Consider the following 25874-nt stretch of genomic DNA (forward strand, 5'->3'; position numbering starts at 1 on the left):
CCTCGGAAAGATAGAAGGCTGAGTCAATCTTGAGCTGGCTACCTGAACCCAGCTTTCGCCAGGATTGAACTCAGGTTGTGAGCAGAGGTTAGGACTGCAGTACTACAGCTTTACCACTCTGTGCCACTGGGCTCTTTTATTAAGCTACTGAACTTTAAAGCCTTAGTATAGTTCTTCATGCCCTGACCTGGATAGTCCAGGGTAGCCTGGTCTAATCAGTTCTCTGAAGCTAAGCAGGGTTGACCCTGGCTAGTATTTGGATGGAAGACCTCCAAGGAATACCAGGGTCACTATATGGAGGCAGGCAATGGCAATCTATCTCTGAAATGTCTCTTGCCTTGAAAACCCTGCCATAAGTCAGCTGTGACTTGGCAGCAAACAAAAAATGTTCTTCATAATTTCCACCAAAACCTTAGGGGAAAAGTATAAAAACTCATACTAACATCTGTTTCCTCTTGAGCTTGATTCTGACTCCAGAAGTCAACCCTAGAAAACATTTTTTACAGTGCCTGTGATGCATGGTGAAACTTGAGCACTGTTGGATCTTCATGAGAAGACAGTCTCATAATTATGGCGCAACCACTGCCATTCTGCATGCTGTTTTCCTATGAACTGAATTCACCTAGCACTGGCTGCCCAGTGTTCTGTTATTGATACCAAACAACCATAGCAAGTCATTGTGTTGTATCCTTAGATGAGGATCCAAGGTGTTCATTAGATTCCTGACTGCTCAGTTTCTAACTGATCCCATTGTTTATTGCCTCCCCATTCTTTCTGTCTTTGCTGCTGTTACAAATAATATGGGATTGTATGTGGAGAGGTGGCCTGTAGACTTGGGAGAAGCTGTATGCCATGGACATAGGATGATTCCTTTTATTGTGTCTGACCATTGATCTGTCAAAAGTATTGTTTACTACGATAGGTGGGAATTATCTAGCGTTAGAGACATAGAGGTTTTTCACGTCACTGTGTATCTTTTTTTAAACAAAAGATGCTAAGGATTGAACCTGGACCTTTTGCATACAAACCAGATGCTGTATCACCAAACCATGGGTCCTCTCCTGTTTCATTTGATAGTGACTGGCAAGCTGCTCAGTTTCAATCCTTGGCACCCACCTTCAGTGCCAAACTGTATTCATTATATTTATGTTGCACCTTTCTTTTGTTATGGAGCTCAAAATGTAATACATAAGATTCCCTGGAGGTTCCCAGGCATTTCTTGGACACCAGATTGCTTAGTGGGTTAAGTGAGACTGTTGTACCTTCCAACTATTCTATGACTTTGTGGTTTTTATGCCTCTCTGGCAGTCAGTGTTGTTAGACATGATGGACTACAAATTTACAAGAGTGTAAAAAGGAAAACTTATATCCTATATTAATTGGACCTCTGTGCTTAAATGCAAGCCCCTATTCCTCTATCATATGTTGAAAAGATACCTCAGAAACATGTACAGACTTCCTACAGAATGAGCTCATACATATGATTGTAAAAGAGGTTGGACTTATATCTAAAGAAACAATTGTTATAGTCAGGTTTATCACCCCGCTTCTGTCTGGGTAGGAGCTGGGCTAAGTGTTTGGCTGGAAAGTACATGTAGACTTTACCTTGATGTGCTTTACTTTTGATTCTACTGTGTGTGTTTTTATGTGTTTCTGATGGGTCTGTTTGAAGGGGAGAAAATGGCTGCTTTGGAGGGTGGCCTCCATGGCATTATACCCCACTGAGATCCCTCCACACCAGATGCTCTGGCCTTACTAGGCTGCATCTCCAATTTTACAGGAAATTCCCAAGCTGGAGCCAACAACCATACCACCACATATGGTGTGGTCTGCTTTTTACTTGGAATAATGCTAACGCCATCTTAAAATAGATTTTAGCAATACTTCACATGTAGATACAGTATTCTTCAGACCTTTAAAATTATTCTGAGCCCATCAGGGGAGAGTGGGGATATAAATGTAATAAAATTAAAATAAAATAAATAAAAAATTATTTCTGTGTGAGAGCCAGCATGTTGTAGTGGTTAAGAGCAGTGGACTCTAATATGGAGACCTGGGTTTGATTCCCCACTCTTCCACATGAAGCTTATTGGGTGACCTTGGGCCAGTCACAGTCCTCAGAGAGCTCTCTCAGCCCACCTGCCTCACAAGGCACCTGTTGTGGGGAGAGGAAGGGAAGGCAATTGTAAGCCACTCTGAGGCTCCTTAGGGTAGAGAAAAGTGAGGTATAAAAACCGACTCTTCTCTTCTTCTGTATCATGACAGTGAATCACAGCTGCTGTCCAGGTCCCAAGCATAATTTTCTGGACCCAATACATACTTAAAACTCAGCTTCCCTCCCACACATGATCACAAGAGTCCTGGAATTACAGACAGTATTGTGATTATTGACTTGCAGCTCAGGCTGGACTCATCTGAACTCTTGGATAAAGTATAGCCTCTTCTTGGCCCAGATGCATTCAGATATGACCTGTAGTAATATGTTTCTTGCAGTATGATTACAAATGCATTAGCCTTTGTTTTAACATAAATTAATGAGTATATATATTTAGAATTGTGTATTAGTAAACTAACAGCAATCCTGGGGGTGGGGAAGTGATCTGGGAGCAGACTTACCCAGCACTTAGTCAGTGCAGGCGCGTTGCAGTGCCCTATCACTCACTGGCAGTAGGGTACAGCTGTCAGTGCAACTGAGAAATTGGCCCCTGCACTGGCACGGTTGTGGGAAGTGTTGGGGGCACAGCCAGAGTTTAGTTGACTCCCTAAGCCTTTTCAACCTGGGAATGCCCCCTGCCAGAGGTGGAAAATTATGCCAACTAAAAACATGGTGTAGTCCACAGGCGCCTATGGATCATGAAAATAAAGTCTTCCCCCACTGTTGTTTCCCTGTGCATTAGCCTTGGAGGAGCTCAGCCAATCTCCCCCCTTCTTGGGGCTGCCAAGCCCCCTCCCCAGCACCCAATCGCAGCTCTCTTATCCTACATAAACTTCCACCAGGACATCAAGCAGTAGGTATTGACCATGGCATTGGACTCTGTCTTGGAGCTCCCCATCATGGGGACAGAGCGAGGGGCAAGACACTTTGATGGTGGGAGATGCACAGAGAGGGCACTTAGCACTACAGGGTGAGCACTTTGGGCTGACACTCAAGGAGGAGAGCAAAGTCTATACTCTGTAATTGACCTCTCCTATTTCAGAATCACAACAGGTACCCAACCTTTGGAGGAGAGCAAAGTCTATACTCTGTAATTGACCTCTCCTATTTCAGAATCATAACAGGTACCCAGCCTTTGGAGACTCGAACCTTTGGAGGCTTGACCCACTGGGGCACTGACACACTGACAGGTAAGCATAGGCAAGCATCCCAAACCTGCTCCCCCTCCCCTCACTTGAGGCTGGGAGGTGACAGTGTCTCCTGCACTCAAGCCTAGCATTGAGCTCAGGTGTAGGATGGCGCAAGCTATGGCTGCACTGTCCCATGGCCCTTGACACACCATGGGAAAAATTCCCTAGAAAGTTTTCCATAAGATGGTCTGTTATTTGCCTGGTTCTCGTCCTCGACAGGGCACAGGCTATGACTGTGGGTAGTTGGGGGGTCTGGCAGCTGCTCCACTGCTTGTGGTGAACATGCTTGGCAAGTGTCCCTTTAAACAATTCCCTTGCCAAATCACAACCTTGAGCTGCAGCTGCAGCTGCTGCAATGGATGCATCACAAGCAATCTAGGAGCACTTCAGAATAGGACAGGTGAGTGTGAGTTGGCTGGTTCCATCATGCGCCTCAAAGGGGATGGTTCATGGCTAGTCCCCCACCCCAATGGGGCTGCCTTTGAAGATCCTGTCAGGACAAGACATCCATGGCAGTACTGGTGAGCGGCACTGGCATGGGGCCCTATATGACTCTCCCAGTATGCCCCAAGAAGAGTTCTTTGCTCTGAAAATAAGAACTTACTGGTAGTCCCCTGCTTGAGAGACCTGTCCTCAACCAGGACCAGGGCCTTTTTGGCCTGGGCTCCTACCTGGTGGAACTCTCTGTGATATTACATCCATACCCTGCGGGAGCTATTTCCTTTCTTCAGGGCATGTAAGGCAGAGATGTTCCGCCAGGCATTTGGTTGACGCAACGATTGTGCCCTGAGTAGTCTGGCACTCTCATACCACCCCACCATTCTCTATAACCCTCCCCCAGGAGCCACTGAAGAAATTATGCTTGATGCCTGTAAGATAATATAATGAATGTTTGTATTACTTAGTTTTAACATGGAATATTTTATTTTATTATGTTTTTAGCTGCCCTGAGCCCTGCTTGTAGGGAAGGGTGACATATAAATTGACTGTAATAAATAAATAAATCAAAATAAAATGGCACTCGTGCCCAGTTACCATGGCTCTGTTTTATTGTCTTGCAGGTGGAGATTCAACAAAGAGGCTTGTGGGTGTGGCAAGTCTTGCCCCCACCCCCTCCACTCTATTCAGTCAGCTGTTCCAGCCGCCCTCTTGAAGTAGAGCTTCACACCCAGCAAACCTTTCCAAGTTCTATCTGCAATACCGTCCCACTTAGCTGCATGGCATGCCAGGCATACTCAGTCCCCAGAGTGGGATGGAGCTGTCACCCCTTGGCATGGATTCTAGTGCAATAAAGTCTGTGTTGTGTCCCAACTTTGTCTCTGCTGCTTGGTTTCTTCTACATAACAGGAGCTGCACACTGCTCCCTGCCCCACTTCCTCCTCATCCCATCTGCCATTCCCCCTGTGGGTTTACCAAGGGAATGTCTGAGAGAGGGCTCACTCACCTTGCAGACTTCTGTGTGAAGGGGGAAGGTAGTCTGTGTGAAGCCGGAGGGTAGTCTGGGTGAATAAACTGGTTTATCACGGCACCTAGAGCGTGAGACTGGACCTGGGAATCCCAGCGTCTGTTCCCTACTTGTACCATGGAGACTAGGTGGGTGGCCTTGGGCCAGATGCACACCCTCAGCCTGACCATCCTCATGAGGTTGTTATGCGCATGGAACAGAGAAGAGAATGATGCAACCTAATGAAATGAGTGCATGGATGAGGCTCCTAAACTGTGTGTCTGCTCCAGGAAGGGATTCCTCTGGCAACCAAGGGGGAAGGCATCTGTGCAAGTAGTACTGGTGGGCACTGGGTCGTGGGGGTTCTCTGAGTCAGTAGGGAGAGACACTGCAATGGGCAGACTCAAAATATTGGTGGGGGGCTTGGCCATGGAACATTCTGGCATGCAGGGAAAGCAAATTATGGTGACCACATGCCTGTCATTGGTGCAGGTCTCTGTGAGGGACAGAGTGGGAGATGGAAATGGGACTCTCCCAAGCTGCCCTTCCCAACTCCCTAGCTGTGACATCAAACAGCATAGCAAGTAGCCGGCTACACTTTTCCCCTACTCCACTTGGCCCATAGGGAGCGGACTAGCGGCACCAAGATTGCACGGTGGCTGGCTGCTGCAGTGCAGAAGCAGCTCAGGTTGTGCTGTAAGTTTTATATTTAACATCGTCGGCATAAATCAGCGATCCCCAACCTTTTTGGCACCAGGGACCGGTTTTGGGGAAGACAATTTTTCCACAGACTGGGGGATGGTATAAATGATGCCACTGAAAGTTCAGTATTGGTTAACAATAAATGCCAAAGTTATTATATAAATTATCATATACTTCTCTATATTAGATTAAAATCTGATTTTGCTCAGATGCCTTCTATGAGACTTCCTTGGAGTATTCAGGGTTTTTTTCTTTATAATTGCTGCAGAATAATGTGTTTCTTCCCTTTTCCTTCCCCATGTCACAATTCATGTAGAACATTTATCCATAATTCCCCTAGACAATCTTGGTAGACAGCTAAATAGCAAAGGTAATATCAATGTATTCTCTTTCAGACCTCTATAAAAATGGGCTCCAGAGAGCTAACTTTGTGCCGTTCATTGCAGTACTAAAGGTAAGGAAGATGCACTTATTTTAGGGTTCTTAGCCTTGCCATGCCTTAATGATAAACATATATTTGTTGGTGAAGTGCTATGTTCATATTTATTTGTTTTAGTATGGTATTATAGGGGTTAACCAAAAAGGGATGGTAGGAGCTGCTATTTCCTGTGCCATAATTTAGAACTAGACATTTAAGTTCTGCTTCTGTTTACTGCTGCAGTCATTTCACCTTGCATATTGATGTGGCAAAACTTAGCAGTGAAAAGAAAGGAAACTATCTTGTTGGTTTACAAAACAATTTAGGGTTCCTGAAGACAGTATAGTCCCTAGGAAAGCTCAGTACAGCAGTATCTACAATTGCATATTTTTGTTATTTGAATAGCCAGCAATGTCTCTTCAGAAACAAAAGGCATGTTTCTTTTTCTGTGATTGTTGGATAGTCCATACCAGCAATCAAAGTTTGGATTTAGTTTTTTAAAAAGTATTTTGCTTTAGTGTTCTATAAATCTGGGTTTACAAATACTTAAGTAGAGCAGGAAAATTGGAAATTACTTAAGCTGCTTCCATATGAAGGTGTTTTGTTTTTTCCATTTTGGCTATCCAACACCAGCACTTTTTTTGGGGGGGGGGGGATCATCCTCACAAAATTGTGGTCTAATTGTATTCCAGTTTCCTTTCCTTGCCCTCTGTAACCTTCCCCTCCTCTCCTCGGACCTGCTGTTTTATCTTCTTTGGAAAAGCATAGTCTAAGTTATCAGGTATTCTGAACTGGAAGATGCACATTCTCCAAGGTCCTGCTCACATTGGGACAATTTTCTTTCATCTGTTCACAGCATCAATTTCCCCCACTTGTGTCACTAAAGGGCTATTTTCAGGTGTGTGGATTTTTTAAATTGGTGACTGCCACATTATAGTGATCTGTTGTCATAAACTGATAGCTTCTCTGAATTCCCAGCTTTAATTTTTTAAAAATTAGTTCTAGCTCTTTTCCTTGCAGAGATGTAAGGGCAAAAGTTCGCTCCCTGTATCTTTGCAATGAAGAAGGCTATGGACTTTTTAAAAAAATGGAACCTGGAGGAGCTAATAGATTGTGGCACTAGATCCTTTAGCAGTCTACCATTACTGGGTTTTTTTGCTTGACAATAGTTTTGTGGGAAAAATGGAGGCTGTTGGGTACTGAAAAAAAGAAAGTGTAGGGAAATTGCAGTGTGGGCACTTGTTGCTACTGCAAAAGCCTTTGCAGTTGCAGAGATAACAAGAGCTACATGAAGAATCATTAGTATGTGGAAGCAGGCATCTGAAGCGCTCGGATTTGGCTCTTAATTGTAAAAGAAGATGGATGAATGGCTTGCTGTAGTGAGCAAGATTTCATAGACTGCTCATATGTTTTGTTAAAGAGAGTGAGTGAGTAAATTCCAGCAGGCACTTCTTCCATCTACTTCACTGGATCTTGCAAAGCAGTGTCATACAGCTCAGCTGGAATTTTATTTTTATTTATTTATATATTCAATTTATGAATCACCTATCCCCCACAATGTAAGACTCTCGGCAATTTACAGACAATTAATGGGGGCGGGGGAGAGATAGCCCCTACATAGGGTATTAGTTGCAGCCCACTGACTGATTGCTTATTGACTGTACACTAACTTAATCTTTCATTGTTTAGATCAACGTTCATTGTGTAGAGAGGAATAAGAGTTACTTTTTATTGATGGTATTTTTTAAACCCTTCCTTAACACACATGTTATTTCAGCTTTGGTAGGATAGGAGCCACTGCCTTATATGTACAAGAACAAGAATCCTAAAAGCTAAACTGGTTATTTGGCAGTACTGAAATAATAGTTCACAATCCAGCTATGTGCTTTCAGTTTCAGTCTAAGGGATTAAAAGTGCTTCACAATTTGTTTATTCATTTATACCCCACTTTCCCCCCAATGGAATCCAAATCAGTTTACATCCCCCTCCTCTTCTTTTTTTATTTTCACAACAACCCTGTGGGGTAGGTTAGGATGAATGTGTGTGATTTGATCCAAGGGAACCCAAAAAGCTTTTGTGGCAGAGTGCTTAGATCACATTCATATAAAATTGACTCACAAAAGAGGGAGATTTTAAAATAATGTAGTAAATAGAAAGTGAATGTATTTTCTTACAGTCTGAGCAATTTATAAATCCAAGAGAACTGTTTAAGATAGTATGTGCAACTCAAAGCCTATTGGCATCCTTACATTCCACTGAAGTCAATGGTGACATAAGCACATGGTTTCAGTGAAACAGAACTTTCTGTGTTGAGTCTAACATTTTACTTAAGTTTCCTCCTTCCACCTGGGGGGTCCAGAGTAGTCATTCCTTGTCCCTTAGAAATGTTTTCATTAATTTCATGCTTCTTAGTCAACACAATGACCTAATTTCACACTAGGCATTGTGCTTGCTGGTGAGTCTCTCTTATGGTACTTGATACTAAGAAGACAATCCAGTACTTGGAAGTTAGCCTCATTTGACTTGTCAGTAAACATGTGTGGAATTGGGTTGTTAGTTTATGATTCTTCTGTTGGATTTATTTCCAATGCAGTGTCTGTCTAGTTCAGTTGCAAGCCCGTTATTAACAATGGTAATAATATTGAATTGCTCGCTAGAGTGAAATACATGGTCGAGGGAAACATAGTGCCTGAATCCCAGCAAAATCACTGGCAAAAGATGCAGCTTTTAATGCCATTTAGAAGATACAAAATGTCTTTGATTAAGTGTTCTGCCTTTGTCAAGCCACCTGTGTTATAGGCACATGGATTTGTCAATTGACAATTTCTTAAAAAAGTCATTTTGGTGATTAAATTGATGTGTCAGTTACTTCCATTCTAGTGCTGAAATAGACTAGTAGCTTTCAGCATGTTGAATAGTAGAAACTTGCTTTTGTGGTCAGTGTCAGCACCCTGACCTCTGCTGAGCTGTCACCTGAGTCAGAATTGCTAGGATTAAGTCTTTGATATTGTGATGTCTTCACTTATCAATTGACTTTTTCATTACTGAAGATGTTAGGCCTTTTGTTTCCCTACTTAGTAAGTACCCAAGCAAGTCTTAAATAGAAGACTCTTTTTTCCCAAGCTGTGGAAGTTGTAGGCTCTGCCTTTCTCTTTCTTCTGTATTAATTAAATGGATTACTTTTGGATTTACAATACAGTTCAGTTGTGAATCACTGTGCTTAGCATTAGAAAAGAGAGAGTGCACATGCACACATGCAGACACTCACTAATATAATGCAAGGACCGATTGGCTCAAATTCATGTTCACTTCACACTGTACTTTATGGATGTTTGAATGGCATTGTATCTTGAGCAAAATTTGAGCTTGCATGTGACTATAGTTTGCCCCACAAAATCAGAGCTCTAAATATTTGAGTGGCTTCTAATTCTCTGGGAAGGGTCTTGGGGTATAGCAATCTGTAACACATTGTGTATGTTTTTCGAGTCTTCCCTTAAAAGAACAGTGTACAAAAATCAGACAAGGATTGAAAAAAATATTTGGTTATGTTTAGGTGCTTTTTAACTCTAGTGCACGTACTAATGCAATTTAATATCTCCCCCAAGCTGTAACTTGCAGTCCTCCATTTTTGTTGTCTACCTACGGTAGGTAATACAACTTTAGCTAATGGTACAAGCTGTAACTTGCAGTCCTTCATTTTTGTTGTCTACCTATGGTAATACAACTGTAGCTAACTTTCATAACCTTTTCTACCATAATTTTAATAATTCACCTTTTCTGCTTCAGCAAATTGATTTGACTCAAAATTATGTGACATGTCTAATATTGCATTCTAAGTGTAATGGGATGTGTTCATTTAATCAGCACATGGTAGTTTTCTTTGCTCGTTATGTAATCTGAAATGAGGTCTTCCCTTTCTTCTTCCCTCCCCCACCTCAAAAGTCCAAGCCAATTAATGAAGCTTTTAAGTGCTTTGTCACAGGCCACCATGGAGGTCCGCAGAGAACAACTTTAATCCAATAAACATTTCATTTAGATCATGAAAAGAAAGCATGAGGAGACGCTCCTGTAAGAGATGGTGTTAACTGGCAATTCTCTCCATGTAGAGATGTTAGCGTTTGTCAAATTAAGAAAGAGGCTTTCATATATAACACACAAAACGTGTCAAAACTAATAATGGGAATAATTTAATTTTGGTTGAACCTTACATTGTGAATATTCTAAAAAGCCACAACTGTTTTCTTCAAAGACTTTACTGTTGAGCTGGATGGACAGGGCAAGGGGAGGTTGTGAGAAACCCAAATAGCAAATAACGCTGGCCGAAAGTTGGGGTGGGGGGAGGAATAGATAATTAGGTGTAATTAGTGTGTATGAATTGTTGTCTCCCTGCCCTTGGCTTGAATAAATTTGGAAGAAAAAATCCAAGGGGTGAAACTGCTTTGATGTAAGAGGAGTCATTGTAGTTTGGCAGCATAAAGGCAGTGTTTTATACTTACATAATGGTTGTGATACAGAAAGACTGAATGGACTGTGTCGCCCTCCCCCTCTTCCCAGTCTGCTTTACAGAAGTTTTCAGTTATTGGTAATGAGGTAGTAGACCTCATCTGAATTAGGTATAAGCCAACATTAGCTTTTACTTAGGTCTTAAACACTTTTTTTTTTGGTTTTGGGAAACCTGGTTCCTTAAACCGACATTTCTCTTTTTCTCTTCCCTGTTTGAAGCTCTGGCAGGATCAAAGGCTAATATAAAGAAATAGAAATCAAATTTGAAACAAACAAAGCACAGTAAGCAAACTTCACCCCAGGCACAACTGAACTAAAGAAGTAATTATCTTCTATATTTTACCAATTCATATTGAATAACTGCATTCTTGGTCTAGTACAAAATGTAGCCAGTTCTTTTCTGTTTTGCAAAAAGACATATATACTGCTTTATTATTTGAGTAAAGAGTTATTATTTGAATAGACTTAAGAGCATTAACAATAGGTTTATGTTTATCCTTCCAGTGAGTGATGTCTATACTTTTAGAATTTAGCACAAAATACATAATGAAAGAGTTAAATTAGTAAGATTAGGATAAGTTATTTCTAAAAGAATTAATTTTCTTTCAGAAAGGAAGCTATCTTGTGTGTGGTTTTCTTTTTTAAAAAAAGATTAATATAATTGCCTGTTGTCTTGTTGACCTACTAGTCTCAAAGTAACATTTTTATTTTAATTATGTGTATTTATGGAAATGTGCAATAGGAATATAAGTTTTGCTGGCTCAATCAAAAAGACTTAACCTAATATTCTGAGCACAATAAAGCTCAGAACATGAACTATCTATTGGTACGTATCTACACTATTTTTCCAGCAATCCAGTAACTAAACCGATTTGGAAATACGTAAAAATAGTAAAGTCAATACAATTCATTTCATTCATTCATAGGTACAAATTTTTCACGTTGCAGTTGTTGCCGTGATGCAATTTAACAGCAGCAGCAAAGCTCTGTCATGCAGTTGGTGTGTATCTTGAACTGTAGGTTCTGAGCAAACATCTCTGTGGCTGTGTTTTCAAAATGTTTGTATCTTTAGGTTTAAAATGTTATATATTTAAAATGTTAAAGATTTATATGCATAGATGCTATTCTCTATTTATCTCTATAAACCTGCCATGGTGTAGGATTCTACAGCTACTAGAAAATGGTGAGACAGAAGGAAACTAGCATTTTGCTTAACCCTTTGTGGATTTATTATGTCGAACAAGTAGCCTTTTGTACTTGAAGTTGTACACTCTGAAAAAAGCAACACCTGAATATCTCAGGAGCCTGAATAATTATGCCCGATTGTGTTTTGCTGGTATAGGTCACAGGAAATTCACTTAGGGTAGTCTCTCTACAAAGCTAAGATATATGCAGATTTTCTGTTGTTGGATTGTGTAAAAATTATTTACTGTTAATACTTGCATAAAGGTTAGAAAGGTTGATGAAGTGATATTTAGTATTGCTTTACTATTCACTGCGTGTCAGGATGTAATTATGACTGATTCATGGAACTGTCTTAGGAACGAACCATCTTTATTAAAATGCTGATCAAGATAAGAGCTGACAGTAATAAAGAATAGAACATTTTAGTCTTGTTGCTTTTCAATGATTGCTAATTACCCCAGAGGTCATGTATAGTGCTTGGGAGGATTCATTGACATTATTTTCTTTTAAGTCTGCTGTTTGAACAACATCTGAACATGAAGACAAAGACTGAGTGCATACAGAACAATAGTTTGACCAAGTTTTTTATTCCATCAAAAGCTAGATGATTCCCTTCCCCCCCATTTTGTTATAGAAATTTGTGTTACCATAAGAAGTGCTGAAAGCCAAAGATCTTTGTTTTAAAGAGCCCCGACCCTAATCATATCCATCACTGTCTTCGTCTTCTGTAGGTCGAACAAATAAAGAGGAAACAATACACTGCTAACACTCTTATCGTTGGCTGAATGCACAGCATAACCCCAGGTAGAGCTAATTAAAAGCCTAGTTTCTTTTCCGTGACTTTGGTCAGACCATAAATCAGAATCTTCTGCTTATTTTATTGGATCACAAGATGCATTTAACTTCACACTTACCCTCAGTGTGGGCAATTTTGTGGTGAAACTGAGGTGCACATGATATTTACATGGGATGATCTCAAAAATAAGCAAGTAGCCAAACAAAAGGAATATGGCTCATTTTCATGGATTCTGCAGGAAATTAGATGAATGAACTCAATGCATAGAAGAGAAGGGAGGCAAGTAAGCAGAAGTCAGACCTAATGCTTCACTGGAACTGGGAGGTTCTGGCATAAGTGCATGCAGGAGGTTAATCAGATTGCCCAGAACTGTACTGGGAGCATCAGAAGAAGAAATAACTTGCTTAACTCTGAAAGCAAGGGCAGATAATAATTTGCTGCATTCCCAGAGCTGATGGAAATGTAATGATAGGACCAAGAGATCTGGAGCAGATTGCTGCTATTCTGCTCCTCCTCCCATCTGGGATTTATTTAGTATATTTATACCCCACCTTTCTGTTTAAAGGTAAAAACTCAGGGTGGCTTACAATAATGCAATTTATATGAAACAGTTAAAATAGATAGCAGCCGTTAAAAACTTACAAACAGAGGGCAAGTTGACCACTTTAAAAATGCTTTCAATAATAACAATAAATTTCAGCTGATGCCAGAAGGCATCTATAAAAGGAGCTACAGTTCAAAGGGGAACAAGTACCAAAGAGCGGTGGTAGCTACTGAGAAAGCCATCAGGTGGGTTTTCACCATTCACATCTGCAATAAAATTTCCTTGGCCAACTTCAAAACATGAATCAGAATTTACAGAATGAGGCAGTCCACCCAGTAACCTTGCATGTATAATCTTAAAGATATTACCTGCACAGAAGTTTTGCTTCTCATTGGCTGTCAGAATGGACCGCTGTTTTCCAGAGCATCCACACATTGACCCCCCGTTTGTCCGTTCCAATGTTTCCCAAAAATGCTTTACTACAATCGTTCCTGAAACAAAGTCCTGAAACATGAAAGACTGTAGTCCAAGAGGCTTTGCATGTTGTGTGGATGAAAATGTGCCTTATTTTGAATCTTCCAACCACATTGGCACCATTTTACTACCATGCAGGGCTCTTTTTCTAGCAGGAGTTCCTCTGCATATTAGGCCATACCCTCCTGATGTAGCCAATCCTCCAAGTGCCTACAGGGCTCCTAGTGTAGGGCCTACTGTAAGCTCCAGGAGGATTGGCTACATCAGGGGTATGTGACCTAATATACAGAGGAGCTCCTGCTAGAAAAAGAGCCCTGTTACCATGCATATCGTTATAGCACCATAGTAATATAATATATATTTTTTAAAGCTGAGTGAGGGAATAGTGGCCATAACCAAGGAGGAAATATCCACGTGGATGCTCTGTTGCTGCTGTAGACTGCCTCTGCATTTGCAGTACTAGTGAATTCCCAACAGAGGATCATCACTGTGTTGATGCAGCTGAATAACACTTTGTACTGGGCCTGGAAGCTCACTGACAACCTCTGGTACTCTGTCAACTGCAGTTAGCCCACAATAGGACTAATATGCTTGCTGTGGCCATTCCTTGTAAGCATCCTGGCCATTTAGTGTTGGAAGAGAAGACCAAGATGCTGTCTCATCTCAGCCTCCAAAGGGGAGGGGTTGCAAACAATTCAGTGAGATAGACAGGCAGACTGTGGGTTTTCTTCCAGTTTACTCTCCTGTCACTGTCCTTTTGAAGTAGACTGATAGATCTCAGGAAATTTGCATCATCTTCTTCGTGGTCTCTGTGCAGTCCCACACATGGGTTTTCCCGTCAGGACGAACCCTACCTCGGAGATTTTAAAAGCTAGCCTAGGCGTTATTTTTGGCGCGCACTCCCTTCCGTCCTGGGGAGCAGGCATCCACTGCGCATGCCTGGAACGGGAGGGAGGCGCCCCACCCAGCCAGTTTCTTTCCAACCGTCGCCCGGGATAGTCTTACCTCGTTGCGCTCCTCTTTTACCTCAGAACCTAGCCTTCGCTTCTTCGTCGTTTTCCTCTCTTTATTCCATTTTCCTTCTTATATTCTTATACTCTTCATTACTCTTCAAAAAAAAAAAAAAAAGAAAGAAAAAAATATCTTTCCTGCTTTTACCTCAGACCTCCCTTCCCCTACCCCCCCTCCCCCCCCGGGCGTATGGAAGGAAGGGATAGTAGAATAACCTTTAAAAGGTGTTCGCGTTGTAGGGCAAAAATCCCTACATCGGACGGACATTCACTTTGTTTATTTTGCCTGGGAGAAGCCCATAAAGTAGACGCCTGTGCGCATTGCCTTCAATTCGGCAAACAGGCGCGGAAAAACAGGGCCGCTAGACTGAGAAGTCATCTTATGGAGTCTGTGCTTCACCCTGAAATGTCGCAATCCTCTACTACAAGTAAGTCGCCTCCCCTTCTGTCTCCCCAAGGGGACGGCGCAAGGTCGGCAGCTTCAGTGGCCACTGTTCCCAGCAAGCATAAGCCCGGCGATGCCGCGAAAACCGGCGACGGCGCGAAGACGTCACAACAAACGGTCGCGCCTATTAAATTGAAAACTGGGAAGCACACCAAGAAACACAAGCACTCCGATCCGAAGGGCCCGAAGGATTCGAGAAAACCTACCGACCCGAAGGAACCGAAAAAATCTACCGACCCGAAGGACTCGAAAAAACCTACCGCTCCGAACAAACCTTCGGAACAACACGAGTCTGACAGACATGGTGATCCGTCCACACCCGGATCCGATACCCAGGAAGCGGCCACTCCGCTTACGGACTCACCGCATCAGCAGACGGAGGAAGTTATCCCGGTTCCGTCCCGATCCCCTTCTTTGCAAGGATCCATACCAGACCCTTCGCTGGAGAAGATCCGAGACCCGCTGCAGTGGACTCAACAACACATCAACCCCAGATCGTTCCGCGATATGTCGAATCCCATCCAATATAGACACGATGCTCATCGCTACTTTGATACTCATCGATTCCCAGCCAGATCTCCGAGCATCGAGAGACATCGGTACCATCATACACGTTTCCCGGAGAGATCCCCTAGCAGGGGGAGGGACCGCTATCGCTACAACCCGAGATCTCGGTCTCCATCCATGTCCCCGAGAAGACGCTACTACACCTCGAGGTCTCCATCAATGGATTCCCATCAATGCTGCGGTTACCACCACTCTCGGTACCGTGCAGATCACCACAGGAACCAATCCAAGGAAGCAACTCCCGTCCAACGGAGTAAGCAGCCAACGAAACAGCCATCTCCGACTCCTTCCACTTCGACCTCTAAACCTAAGAACACGAGTCCAACCAGACCGGACCCGCAAGCACCCGAACCTGACAACTCCGATGTCGAATCCGACGCGTCATCGGACTCGATGCAATCGATGTCCTCTCCTGGATCCCCAGCTTCAGATATTGCAAAGCCTGCAGATTTGTCACCATCCGACGGAGCCAAAACATATCTGGACTTGGTCGCAAACATGGCTTCTGCTCTTAATGTAAAGCTGACATCGGACGCGCCCAAGGTCACGGATGTAGTTCACGATTTGGTCCATTCGGACCTACCCGCTGGTTCCTTTCTGCCAATGCTTCCGGTGCATCTAGATGCCATTAAAGAAGCCTGGGACAAGCCGGCATCTATTCCTCCCACGTCAAAGCGCATCGAATCCCTATACAAGATCCAAGCTACGGAGTCGAAGTTTCTTTTCAGTCACCCGGCTCCGAACTCGATGATAGTCCACTCTTCCTCCAAATCGAAGCAGACTCGTCATCCTGTACCCCCGGAGAAGGAGGGCAGGAAATTGGACACACTGGGAAGGAAGATGTATTCCATCTCCACAGCAAACGCCAAAATCAATAATTATTTGGCATATTTTGCTGCTTACTCCCACAATCTGTCCTCCCAACTGGGCACGCTTGTCTCGGCTCTACCAGAACCTGCTCAAAAACAGGCATGCACATTATTACAGGAGCTCAATAGAGTCTCCAAACAACAGATAAATACCATTCGTCACTCCGTGGGATGCACCTCCAAGGCGATGGCTGCCTCCATTGCCTTGAGAAGGCACGCCTGGCTTCGCTCCTCTTCCCTACAACCCGACATTAAATTCAAAATCGAAGATCTCCCTTTCGACGGCCAAGGCCTTTTTAATGCCACGACAGACGACATACTCACCACAGTCGACGACAGCCGCAAACGGGCAAAAAGACTTGGTGTGACCCAACAGCAACAGCAGGGCTACAAAGCCAGACCATGGAAGCCAATGCCATTCAAACGCTCCAGGTCCCCTCGACAATCGGAATACTGGAAGCGTAAGGCTCCACCATCTAAGCAACCTTTTAACCAGCGGCAGCAAAGACCACAACAACCTAAAAAGACTGCAACTGCATCCAAGCAGTCTCTTTGACTCTCCACCTCTGCCACCTCACAACACTTCCAGACTCCTACCGTTCTACGAGAACTGGAAGTTAATTACCACAGACAAATGGGTCCTGAATATCATTTTAAGAGGTTATTCAATAGAGTTTCATTCTCCCCCTGCAAGACACCACTTTGTTGCAACCCCTCCATCCCCTCCCCTCCAAGAAGAGATCATCACTCTTATGGCCAAGGCGGCCATAGAACCTGTCCCAGATCAGTACCATCGGACAGGCTTCTACTCCCGGTACTTTCTAGTCCCCAAGAGGGATGGAGGTCAGCGCCCGATTTTGGACCTCAGGGCTCTCAACAAGTTCATCCACCACAGAAAATTCAGGATGGTCACCCTCCAATCCATTTTGCCCCTAATCCCTCAAAATGCTTGGATGGCGCTGGTAGACTTACAGGATGCCTATTTTCACCTAACAATCCATCAAGGCCACAGAAAGTTCCTGAGATTTGCCGTGGGAAACAGACATTATCAGTTTCGAGCGCTTCCGTTCGGACTCTCCACAGCACCCAGGACTTTTACAAAGTGTATGGCGGTGGTCGCTGCATACCTCAGACAGCGCGGAATTGCAACTTACCCATACATAGACGATTGGCTCCTTGTGGGGCCTTCAAGGCCACAACTGGAAAAAGACATTGCTATAACCCTTGCACTCTTAGCAGACCTGGGTCTCCAAGTCAACCAGCAAAAATCGAATTTAATCCCCTCACAGGACATTCAATTCATAGGGGCTCGCCTCTGCACCACGGACCACAGGGCGTACCTCCCAACAGACAGAATAGCCTCTATTCACACACTAGCCACAGAAATAATGCAACAGCCAAAACAGACAGCTTTCACCATTCAACGCATGTTAGGACTCATGGCAGCGACAACGGCGGTCCTACCACATGCAAGACTCCGTATGAGGCCCCTACAAATCTGGTTTGTTCGTGCATATCGTCCCCAACACCAATCTCAACAAACCCTCCTAACTGTCCCAAACAACATCCTTCCCTCTCTGGGATGGTGGACAGTTCGAAATCATTTGCTGACAGGCATGCCATTCTTACGACCAAGCCCGTCAGCGGTAGTCACAACAGATGCATCAAGGTGGGGCTGGGGAGCCCATCTAAACACCCTCTCAGTCCAGGGGCAATGGACGCCATACGAACAGTCGCTCCATATCAACTGCCTGGAGCTCTTAGCCGTCCACAGAGCTCTGAAATCATTCCTGCCAACTCTTCACGGCCGTCACGTTCAAATAGCGTCCGACAACGTGGCGACTGTGTTCTATATAAACAGGCAAGGAGGGACTGCATCTACCCGTCTTTGCAAGCGAGCAATGCACCTCTGGCACTGGAGTATCGCGCATCAGATCCATCTCACTGCAGTACATCTCCCCGGTGCCCAGAACACACAAGCGGACACATTGAGCAGGTATCTCATCAACGACCACGAGTGGTCACTCCACAGGCAATACCTCCTACCAGTGTTCCAGAAATTCGGAACACCATCAATAGATGTGTTTGCTGCACCAGACAATGCACAATGTGCTCTCTTCTTTATGAGAGGTCCGCCCTCACCACAATCTGCAGGGGATGCCTTCATTCAGAGATGGACAGGTCCATTACATTTCCTCTTCCCACCGTTTCCACTGATAACACGATCAATACAGAAAATTCAACTGGACAATACAAATTGTATTCTAATCACACCGTGGTGGCCTCGCCAACCATGGTTCACAACGCTCCTTTTCCTATCGGACAATACTTACCATCACTTCCCCCGGGCCAAGAATCTCCTCTCACAACAGAACGGCAGGGTTCTTCATCACGACCCGGACAGACTCCGCTTGACAGCTTGGAGGATACTTTCTCAGAATTCCCTGAGGGAGTGAGAACGTCCTATTAAATGCACGAAAACCATCAACGAGAAAGTCATATTCCATGAAATGGAAAAGATTTTCCATCTACGCAACCAAGCATAACTTTAAACCTTTGTCTGCCTCTATGCCTCAAATCTTGGCCTATACATTGTCATTATCTGAAAAAGGGCTAACTCATTCGTCTTTAAAGGTGCACCTGGCAGCAATCTCAGCTTTTCACCCTCACATACAAGGACGGTCTGTATTCTCACACCCCGCTGCGAAATCCTTCTTGAAAGGAATTTTACACCTGCATCCACCATCACGACAACTGTACCCCAGTTGGAGTTTATCTCTAGTATTAAGCCAGCTAATGAAACCACCTTTTGAACCCATGGCTTCAATCCCTTTGCATTTCCTCTCGTGGAAAACGGCGCTGCTAGTCGCACTTACCTCCGCTAAAAGAGCCAGCGATATTTGTGCGTTTAGAGCAGACACGCCTTACACCATTTTTCATCACGATAGGGTAGTGTTACGACCAGATCCTACCTTCTTGCCTAAGGTAGTATCCACGTTTCACCTCCACAGGATCACAACTCTACCCGCTTTCTTTCAACGTCCTACGGATAAGGGCCAAGAAGCCCTACACTGCCTAGATGTTAGACGGGCACTCGCCTATTACATAGATAGAACAGCATCATTCAGGAAGGACTCCAGACTCTTTGTGGCCTATGGACGGCACAATAAGGGACAAAAGATATCTACGCAGAGACTTTCGAAATGGTTGGTTGCTGCTATAAAGCTGTGTTACAGACTAGCAAAGCAGCCGGTTCCAACTACACTACGAGCTCACTCTACAAGAGCTTTGTCAACATCATCTGCCTTAGCCAGAGGGGTCTCCATGGAAGACGTCTGCGCTGCCGCCGCCTGGTCTTCCACCTCGACCTTTGCTATGCACTACGCTCTGGACGTTCGTGCTAGGCAAGATGCCTCCTTTGGACAGGCAGTACTCCGCTCTATCTTCGACTAAGATACGATCTGGATCCGGTAAGTACCAACTTACCTTGGAGTCCAATACTTGCTTGACTGATTTGCATTAACATTGCATTAATTTTTCTCTCCTACTCTAGTGCCAGCACCCACCACCGTGCAGTTCAGCTTATCAGTCACCCATGTGTGGGACTGCACAGAGACCACGAAGAAGATAAACAGGTTACTCACCTGTAATTGATGATCTTCGAGTGGTCATCTGTGCAGTCACACACGCCCGCCCAACCATCCCCGCTGCTGGCCACTGGTACTCTGCAACCGCTCATCTACTATGTCGGCGGCGGGGAAAGAAACTGGCTGGGTGGGGCGCCTCCCTCCCGTTCCAGGCATGCGCAGTGGATGCCTGCTCCCCAGGACGGAAGGGAGTGCGCGCCAAAAATAACGCCTAGGCTAGCTTTTAAAATCTCCGAGGTAGGGTTCGTCCTGACGGGAAAACCCATGTGTGTGACTGCACAGATGACCACTCGAAGATCATCAATTACAGGTGAGTAACCTGTTTTTCTTCATGGTCTCTGTGCATCACACCGATGGGAGAAGGCGCCAGCGCCGATCACGATCGGTAAACTTCAAAGCTGCGGATTTCCGCGCCTCCGCCCCAGTGCGCATGCTCAGGAGCCCCACCACGCATGCCCACTGGGACGGGAGCGGACATCCCGCCAGTTCTCTTCTGACCGCCGCGCTGATCAGTCGATCTTTGGCTACGGTCGGTGAACTTCGGATCAATCTGTTGGTTGATTTATGTAGATAGTTGTTAGTTAGTTTTCCAGTTTAGTATAGTTAGTTAGTATAGCTTTTTTGTTGCCGCGGGAGTGTGGGGTGAGTTTCCCGCCCTTTGGGCGACCCCCCCCTTCCTCTCCTTCTATCCCTCCCGCGATCCCCCGCCATCTTCCCTCGCGCATGTAAAGGCGGTGGGGCTTCTTCAGACGGTGCGTTAAGTGTGGGAGCAAAATCGCACCGCCCGACGGACATTCGCTGTGTCTGCTGTGCCTCGGAGAACGCCACAAGCCAGACTCCTGTGCACACTGCGCTAAATTTTCTAAGCAGACCCGGAAGAATCGGGTGGCGAGACTGGCGGCGGCGCTAATGGAGCAGGCGCTTTCTCCCCGAAAATCGGCCGAAGAGCCGACGGTCGCCCCCGAGTCGGTATCGGCACTGAAATTGACCGACACCTAACAGGCTCTCTCCGACGCCGATCGCCCTCAGAAGCGCTCGGGCTCGGCTGCGAAGTCGGACTCCTCAGTGCCTGCTAAGCGGCACAAAGAGGATAGAGGAGAGCATGGCAAGAAGGCCAAGAAGACCGAGAAAGCGAAACCTCCCAAGGAGGATCCGAGGACTTCGCCGGATTCGGAAGGTCCTTCGGTCTCGACGAAAACTGTCCCTCCGCTGAAGCTGTTTGCCTCGCCACGTCGTCGGACCCCTCTGGAGTCGATGCAGACGCAACTAGTCATCTCGGACTCGGACTCCGAGATCGAATCAGCACAGCGTTCTGGCACCGATAGGAGCCCCCTCCCCCGACGGGAAACCCCTCGCTCTCGAAGTCCTCGGGACCGACGGGATCCATCCCGGGATCATCAGAAGGAGACTCGCTCACCACGCCACAACGAAGGTGACTGCTCTCCGCACCGGCCAATGTCTCATGTCCCTTGGGACCAGCGCCAGTGGCAGTATTTATACGGCGCATACCCGCCTTTTCCCTGGCTCCACCCTAGACAAGTCGAGTGGGACCTGCGCTCCGAGTCGTCATATCGGTCCCGTACATCCTACCAGACTCCGAAGCGTTCGGCATCGGTATCGAAGCCGCCCGAGGTGGAACCGCGTCGCGAACCGGTGCAACCCCCAGTAACGAAGCCGAAAGCTCAGGTCGAACCCGAGTCACCACTACGTGAACCGTCGGATCCGTTGCAGTCTCCCGGGGGCTCGACCAGGTCCATACGAGACTCTTCCCCAGAGGATCCCGGGGGTTCTTCCCCGACAGAACCGTCCCCACCGGAGAAGACGTCGGAGGAGCAACCCATCTCCCCATCTGAGGACTTGAAGTCCTACGGGGATCTGATTAAACGTATGGCTCTGACGCTATCGCTGCCGACGGAACAGCCGCAGCCAGTAGTAACGGACAGTGTATTCGACATAGTCCAACGTGACACCTCAACAGCGGTGGCACTCCCCTTGACTAACGTGATGCTCCAAACAGCAAAATCCTCATGGGATAAACCATCTTCCACGCCGGTGTCTTCCCGCCGCCTCGATCATATGTACCGGATCCAGGAGAGCACCGCGGAGTTTTTGTACACTCATCCAAAACCGAACTCGATTGTCGTGTCTTCCTCCTCGAAAGCGAAGAAGACACACTCCACGCCCCCAGACAAGGAGGGCAGGAAGCTGGACTCGATAGGTCGTAGGCTTTATTCTACAGGCTCTCTCGGCATGAAGATAGCCAATTACTCTGCATGTATGGGCAGGTACCAGTATGCATTATGGGACCAGGTTTCCAACATTCTGCATACTCTACCGACGGAGAGCAGGAGTGCCCTCAAGAAGTTGCAGAAAGAAGGGATGCTACTAGCAAAACAGCAACTCAATGCATCTAAGCACTCGGGGGACACTTGCTCAAAGGCCTTGACGACCGCCATATCATTGAGGCGCCACTCCTGGCTGAGGTCGACCGCACTCCAGCCCGACACTCAGACTTATATCGAAGACCTCCCCTTTGACGGGCTAGGTCTCTTCAGCTCTAATACAGACTCTGTCCTCCAGGAGATGGATAAGAGCTTGAAGACGTCCAGGAACCTGGGGGTGTCACCGTCCCGCCCGGCAGCGAAACGCCAGTGGACGAAGCCGTGGCAACGGAAGCCGTACGCAAAGTCCCCGGAGCGCTCCTGGCGCTCGAAGTCGACAGCTGCGTTCCCGCGCCAGCAGTACTCGGCAAAACCTAAGTACTCCCCGCCTGCTACCCATGCTGCCAGACAGAAAGGGTCCAAGCAGCAGAAGCAGAGTCTTTGACTCCCCCCTGGCAACTTGCCCTTCCACGGCTGTGGACTCTATCCGCCTTTCCCGTTTCCTCCCTACGTGGGGCCGGATTACATCGGACCTCTGGGTTCTGGCCATCATCCGACGGGGGTACAGGATAGAGTTTCTTCAAGAACCCCCAACTCCCAAATTTGTCTATACCTCCCCATCTCCAACCCTACTGGAGGAGGTACAATCCCTCCTCCTGAAGGAGGCCATCGAAGTCGTTCCAAGCACTCAACAAGGTCACGGTTTTTACTCCCGTTATTTTGCTGTTCCCAAACGGGATGGAGGCCTCCGACCGATTATGGACCTTCGTGCACTGAACATTTTTGTCAGGTGCGACAAGTTTCGAATGACTTCCCTGAAGTGCATCCTCCCTCTCCTCAGGCCAGGCATCTGGATGGCCACCTTAGACTTAAAGGATGCATACTTCCATATTTCTATTTTTCCCCACCACCGACAATTCCTGAGATTTGCAATTGGGGAGGACCATTTCCAATACAGGGCCTTACCCTTTGGCCTTTGCACGGCTCCGAGGGTTTCTACCAAAACTATGGTGGTCGTCGCTGCCCACCTGCGGCTGCAGGGGGTAGCTGTGTTCCCGTATATCGACGACTGGCTGATAGTCGCAAACTCACGGGAATCCCTGATACACCATGTCGACACCACCCTTGCTCTTCTAGTAGACCTAGGCCTGCAGGTCAATTGGGGGAAGTCTCGCCTCCAGCCTTCCCAACGAGTTCAGTTTATCGGGGCAGTTTTGGACTCAGTGGCTTGCAGGGCATTCCTCCCTCGGGACCGAGCGGCTGTAATCATCCAGACAATCGGTCTCCTTCGTCAAAATCCCACAGTGCGGGCTCGGCAGGTTCAGAGGCTCCTGGGACTTATGGCAGCCACGACGGCGGTTGTGGGCTTGGCGAGGCTCCGCATGCGTCCCTTGCAGCTTTGGTTCCTCAAGGTCTTCAACTGCAACAGCGACCCCCTGTCCCGACTATTGACGGTACCACCAGAGGTACTGCAGTCCTTGACCTGGTGGGAGTCGGAGCGCAACCTTCTGGAGGGGGTCCCCTTTCAGAGGGCCCCGCCGTCGATCACTGTGACGACGGATGCATCAACGTGGGGATGGGGGGCTCATGCGCTAGGTTTGTGCGTGGGAGCTCCCTGGCCCAGGCATCTGCTACATCACCATATCAACTTCTTAGAGTTGATGGCGGTGTCCCTCGCCCTGCACTCCTTTCAGACTCTAGTTCGGGGCAGGTCGGTGGCCATCTTGACGGACAACACCACGGCCATGGCCTACCTGAATCGGCAAGGGGGCACAGTGTCCCGCAGCTTGTGCGGCCTAGCGATGAACATTTGGGAGTGGTGCGGGTCCCTCGGGATATCCCTGATGGCCGCCCACCTTCCGGGGGAACAGAACGTCCAAGCGGACTTCCTAAGCCGAGGGGGAGCGTTGCTTCACGAGTGGGAGCTGAATTGGGTCTATCTGAAGTCGCTCTTCCAGCGCTGGGGCACTCCAGATCTCGACGTTTTCGCAACAAGGGACAACAAGAAATGCAGACTGTTCTGCAGAAGGGGAGGAGTGGACTCCAGATCCCTGGGGGACGGCCTGTTGACCCCGTGGCGCTATCACAGCGTGTACTTGTTTCCCCCCGTCCCACTCCTGACTCGGGTGCTGCAGAAGGTTCTGCAGGACCGGCCGGTGGGGATTCTCGTAACGCCCTGGTGGCCGAGGCAACAGTGGTTCCCCATCGCCATGGAGCTGGCGAACGGCAACTTTCACCACTTCCCGCAAGTGCCGGACCTCCTACTATCCCACGGGGGACGGGTACTCCACCACGATGTTCCGCACTTGAAGCTAACAGCTTGGCGTCTGACACACAGCAGTTATCAGAGAGAGTGAAGTTTGTCATGTTAAACTGTAGGAAGCCTTCCACGCGAAAGTCGTATTGGTACAAGTGGGGTAGGTTTTCCAGGTTTGCTGACGCTGTAGGGGTCAGCCCGCGGGCAGCGGGCCTTCCCGTCATTTTTGATTTTCTGGTTTCTTTGCTGGACGCGGGACTGACGGTGACGTCGGTGCGCGTCTACCTGGCCGCCATCTCGGCGGAACACCCTCGGGTGGATGGTCTGTCTGTCTTTGCCCACCCGGACTCAAAAAAGTTCCTGAAAGGACTAGCAAGGCTGTACCCGGCGGTGCGAATGCCCGCCCCAGCTTGGGACTTGAACCTGGTGCTGAAGGCCTTAACTGGGAAGCCTTTCGAGCCTTTGGCTACTTGTGCGCCCCACCTTCTGGCCTGGAAGACGGCCTTTTTGGTGGCAATTACGTCCGCCAGGTGAGTGGGCGAGTTGGCGGCCCTCTGCTGCGACGCCCCCTACTTGACATTCACCCCGGACAGGGTGGTGCTTCGGCCGGACATTGCTTTTCTGCCTAAGGTCCTGTCCTCCTTCCATCTCAATGCTGAGATCTTGCTGCCGGTGTATTACCCTAACCCAGCGTCCGAGTCCGAACGCCGGCTCCACGCCTTGGACGTTAAACGAGCCCTATCCTTCTATGTGCATCGTACAAAGGGCTCGAGGAAGGACTCCCGGCTGTTCGTGTCTTACGCGTCTGCAGCAAAGGGGAAACGGATATCGTCCCAGAGGCTCTCCAGGTGGATTGTCGAGGCGATCAGGTTGTGTTACCTCCTCTGCAAAACGCCGGTCCCTGGGCCTGTGAGGGCCCATTCCACGCGGGCGATGGCCACGTCGGCGGCGTTCATGAAGGGCATCCCGCTTCAGGACATTTGCAGGGCCGCTACATGGGCTTCACCACACACCTTCGTGTCGCACTATGCCCTGGACCTGAGGCGGCGTTGAGAGTCTTCGGTGGGTCGTGCTGTGCTTCAATCCATCTCCTACTGACGGACCGTGGCACCCGCCACCAGGTAGGACTCTAGCTTGCTAATCTCCCATCGGTGTGATGCACAGAGACCACGAAGAAGATAAACAGGTTTCCTACCTGTAACTGATGATCTTCGAGTGGTCATCTGTGCAGTCACACTACCCGCCCTCCTTCCCCTCTGCGGCCGGTCCGTCAGGGGCTGACGCAGC

General features: G+C 47.0%; 1 protein-coding gene across 3 annotated transcripts in view; it reads left to right on the forward strand.

Moving 5' to 3' along the window:
- Positions 1 to 25874, forward strand: part of AFG1L (AFG1 like ATPase) — a 104657-nt gene that overhangs the window by 30823 nt on the left and 47960 nt on the right. For all 3 annotated transcript variants that reach the window (XM_060237885.1, XM_060237894.1, XM_060237877.1), the window contains one exon: positions 5887 to 5945. In XM_060237885.1, coding sequence (XP_060093868.1) covers positions 5887 to 5945 — 59 coding nt within the window. The remainder of the gene's footprint in view (positions 1 to 5886; positions 5946 to 25874) is intronic.

This window comes from Heteronotia binoei, chromosome 1 (assembly GCF_032191835.1).
Source record: "Heteronotia binoei isolate CCM8104 ecotype False Entrance Well chromosome 1, APGP_CSIRO_Hbin_v1, whole genome shotgun sequence".
In the NCBI taxonomy this organism is placed as follows: Eukaryota; Metazoa; Chordata; class Lepidosauria; order Squamata; family Gekkonidae; genus Heteronotia; species Heteronotia binoei.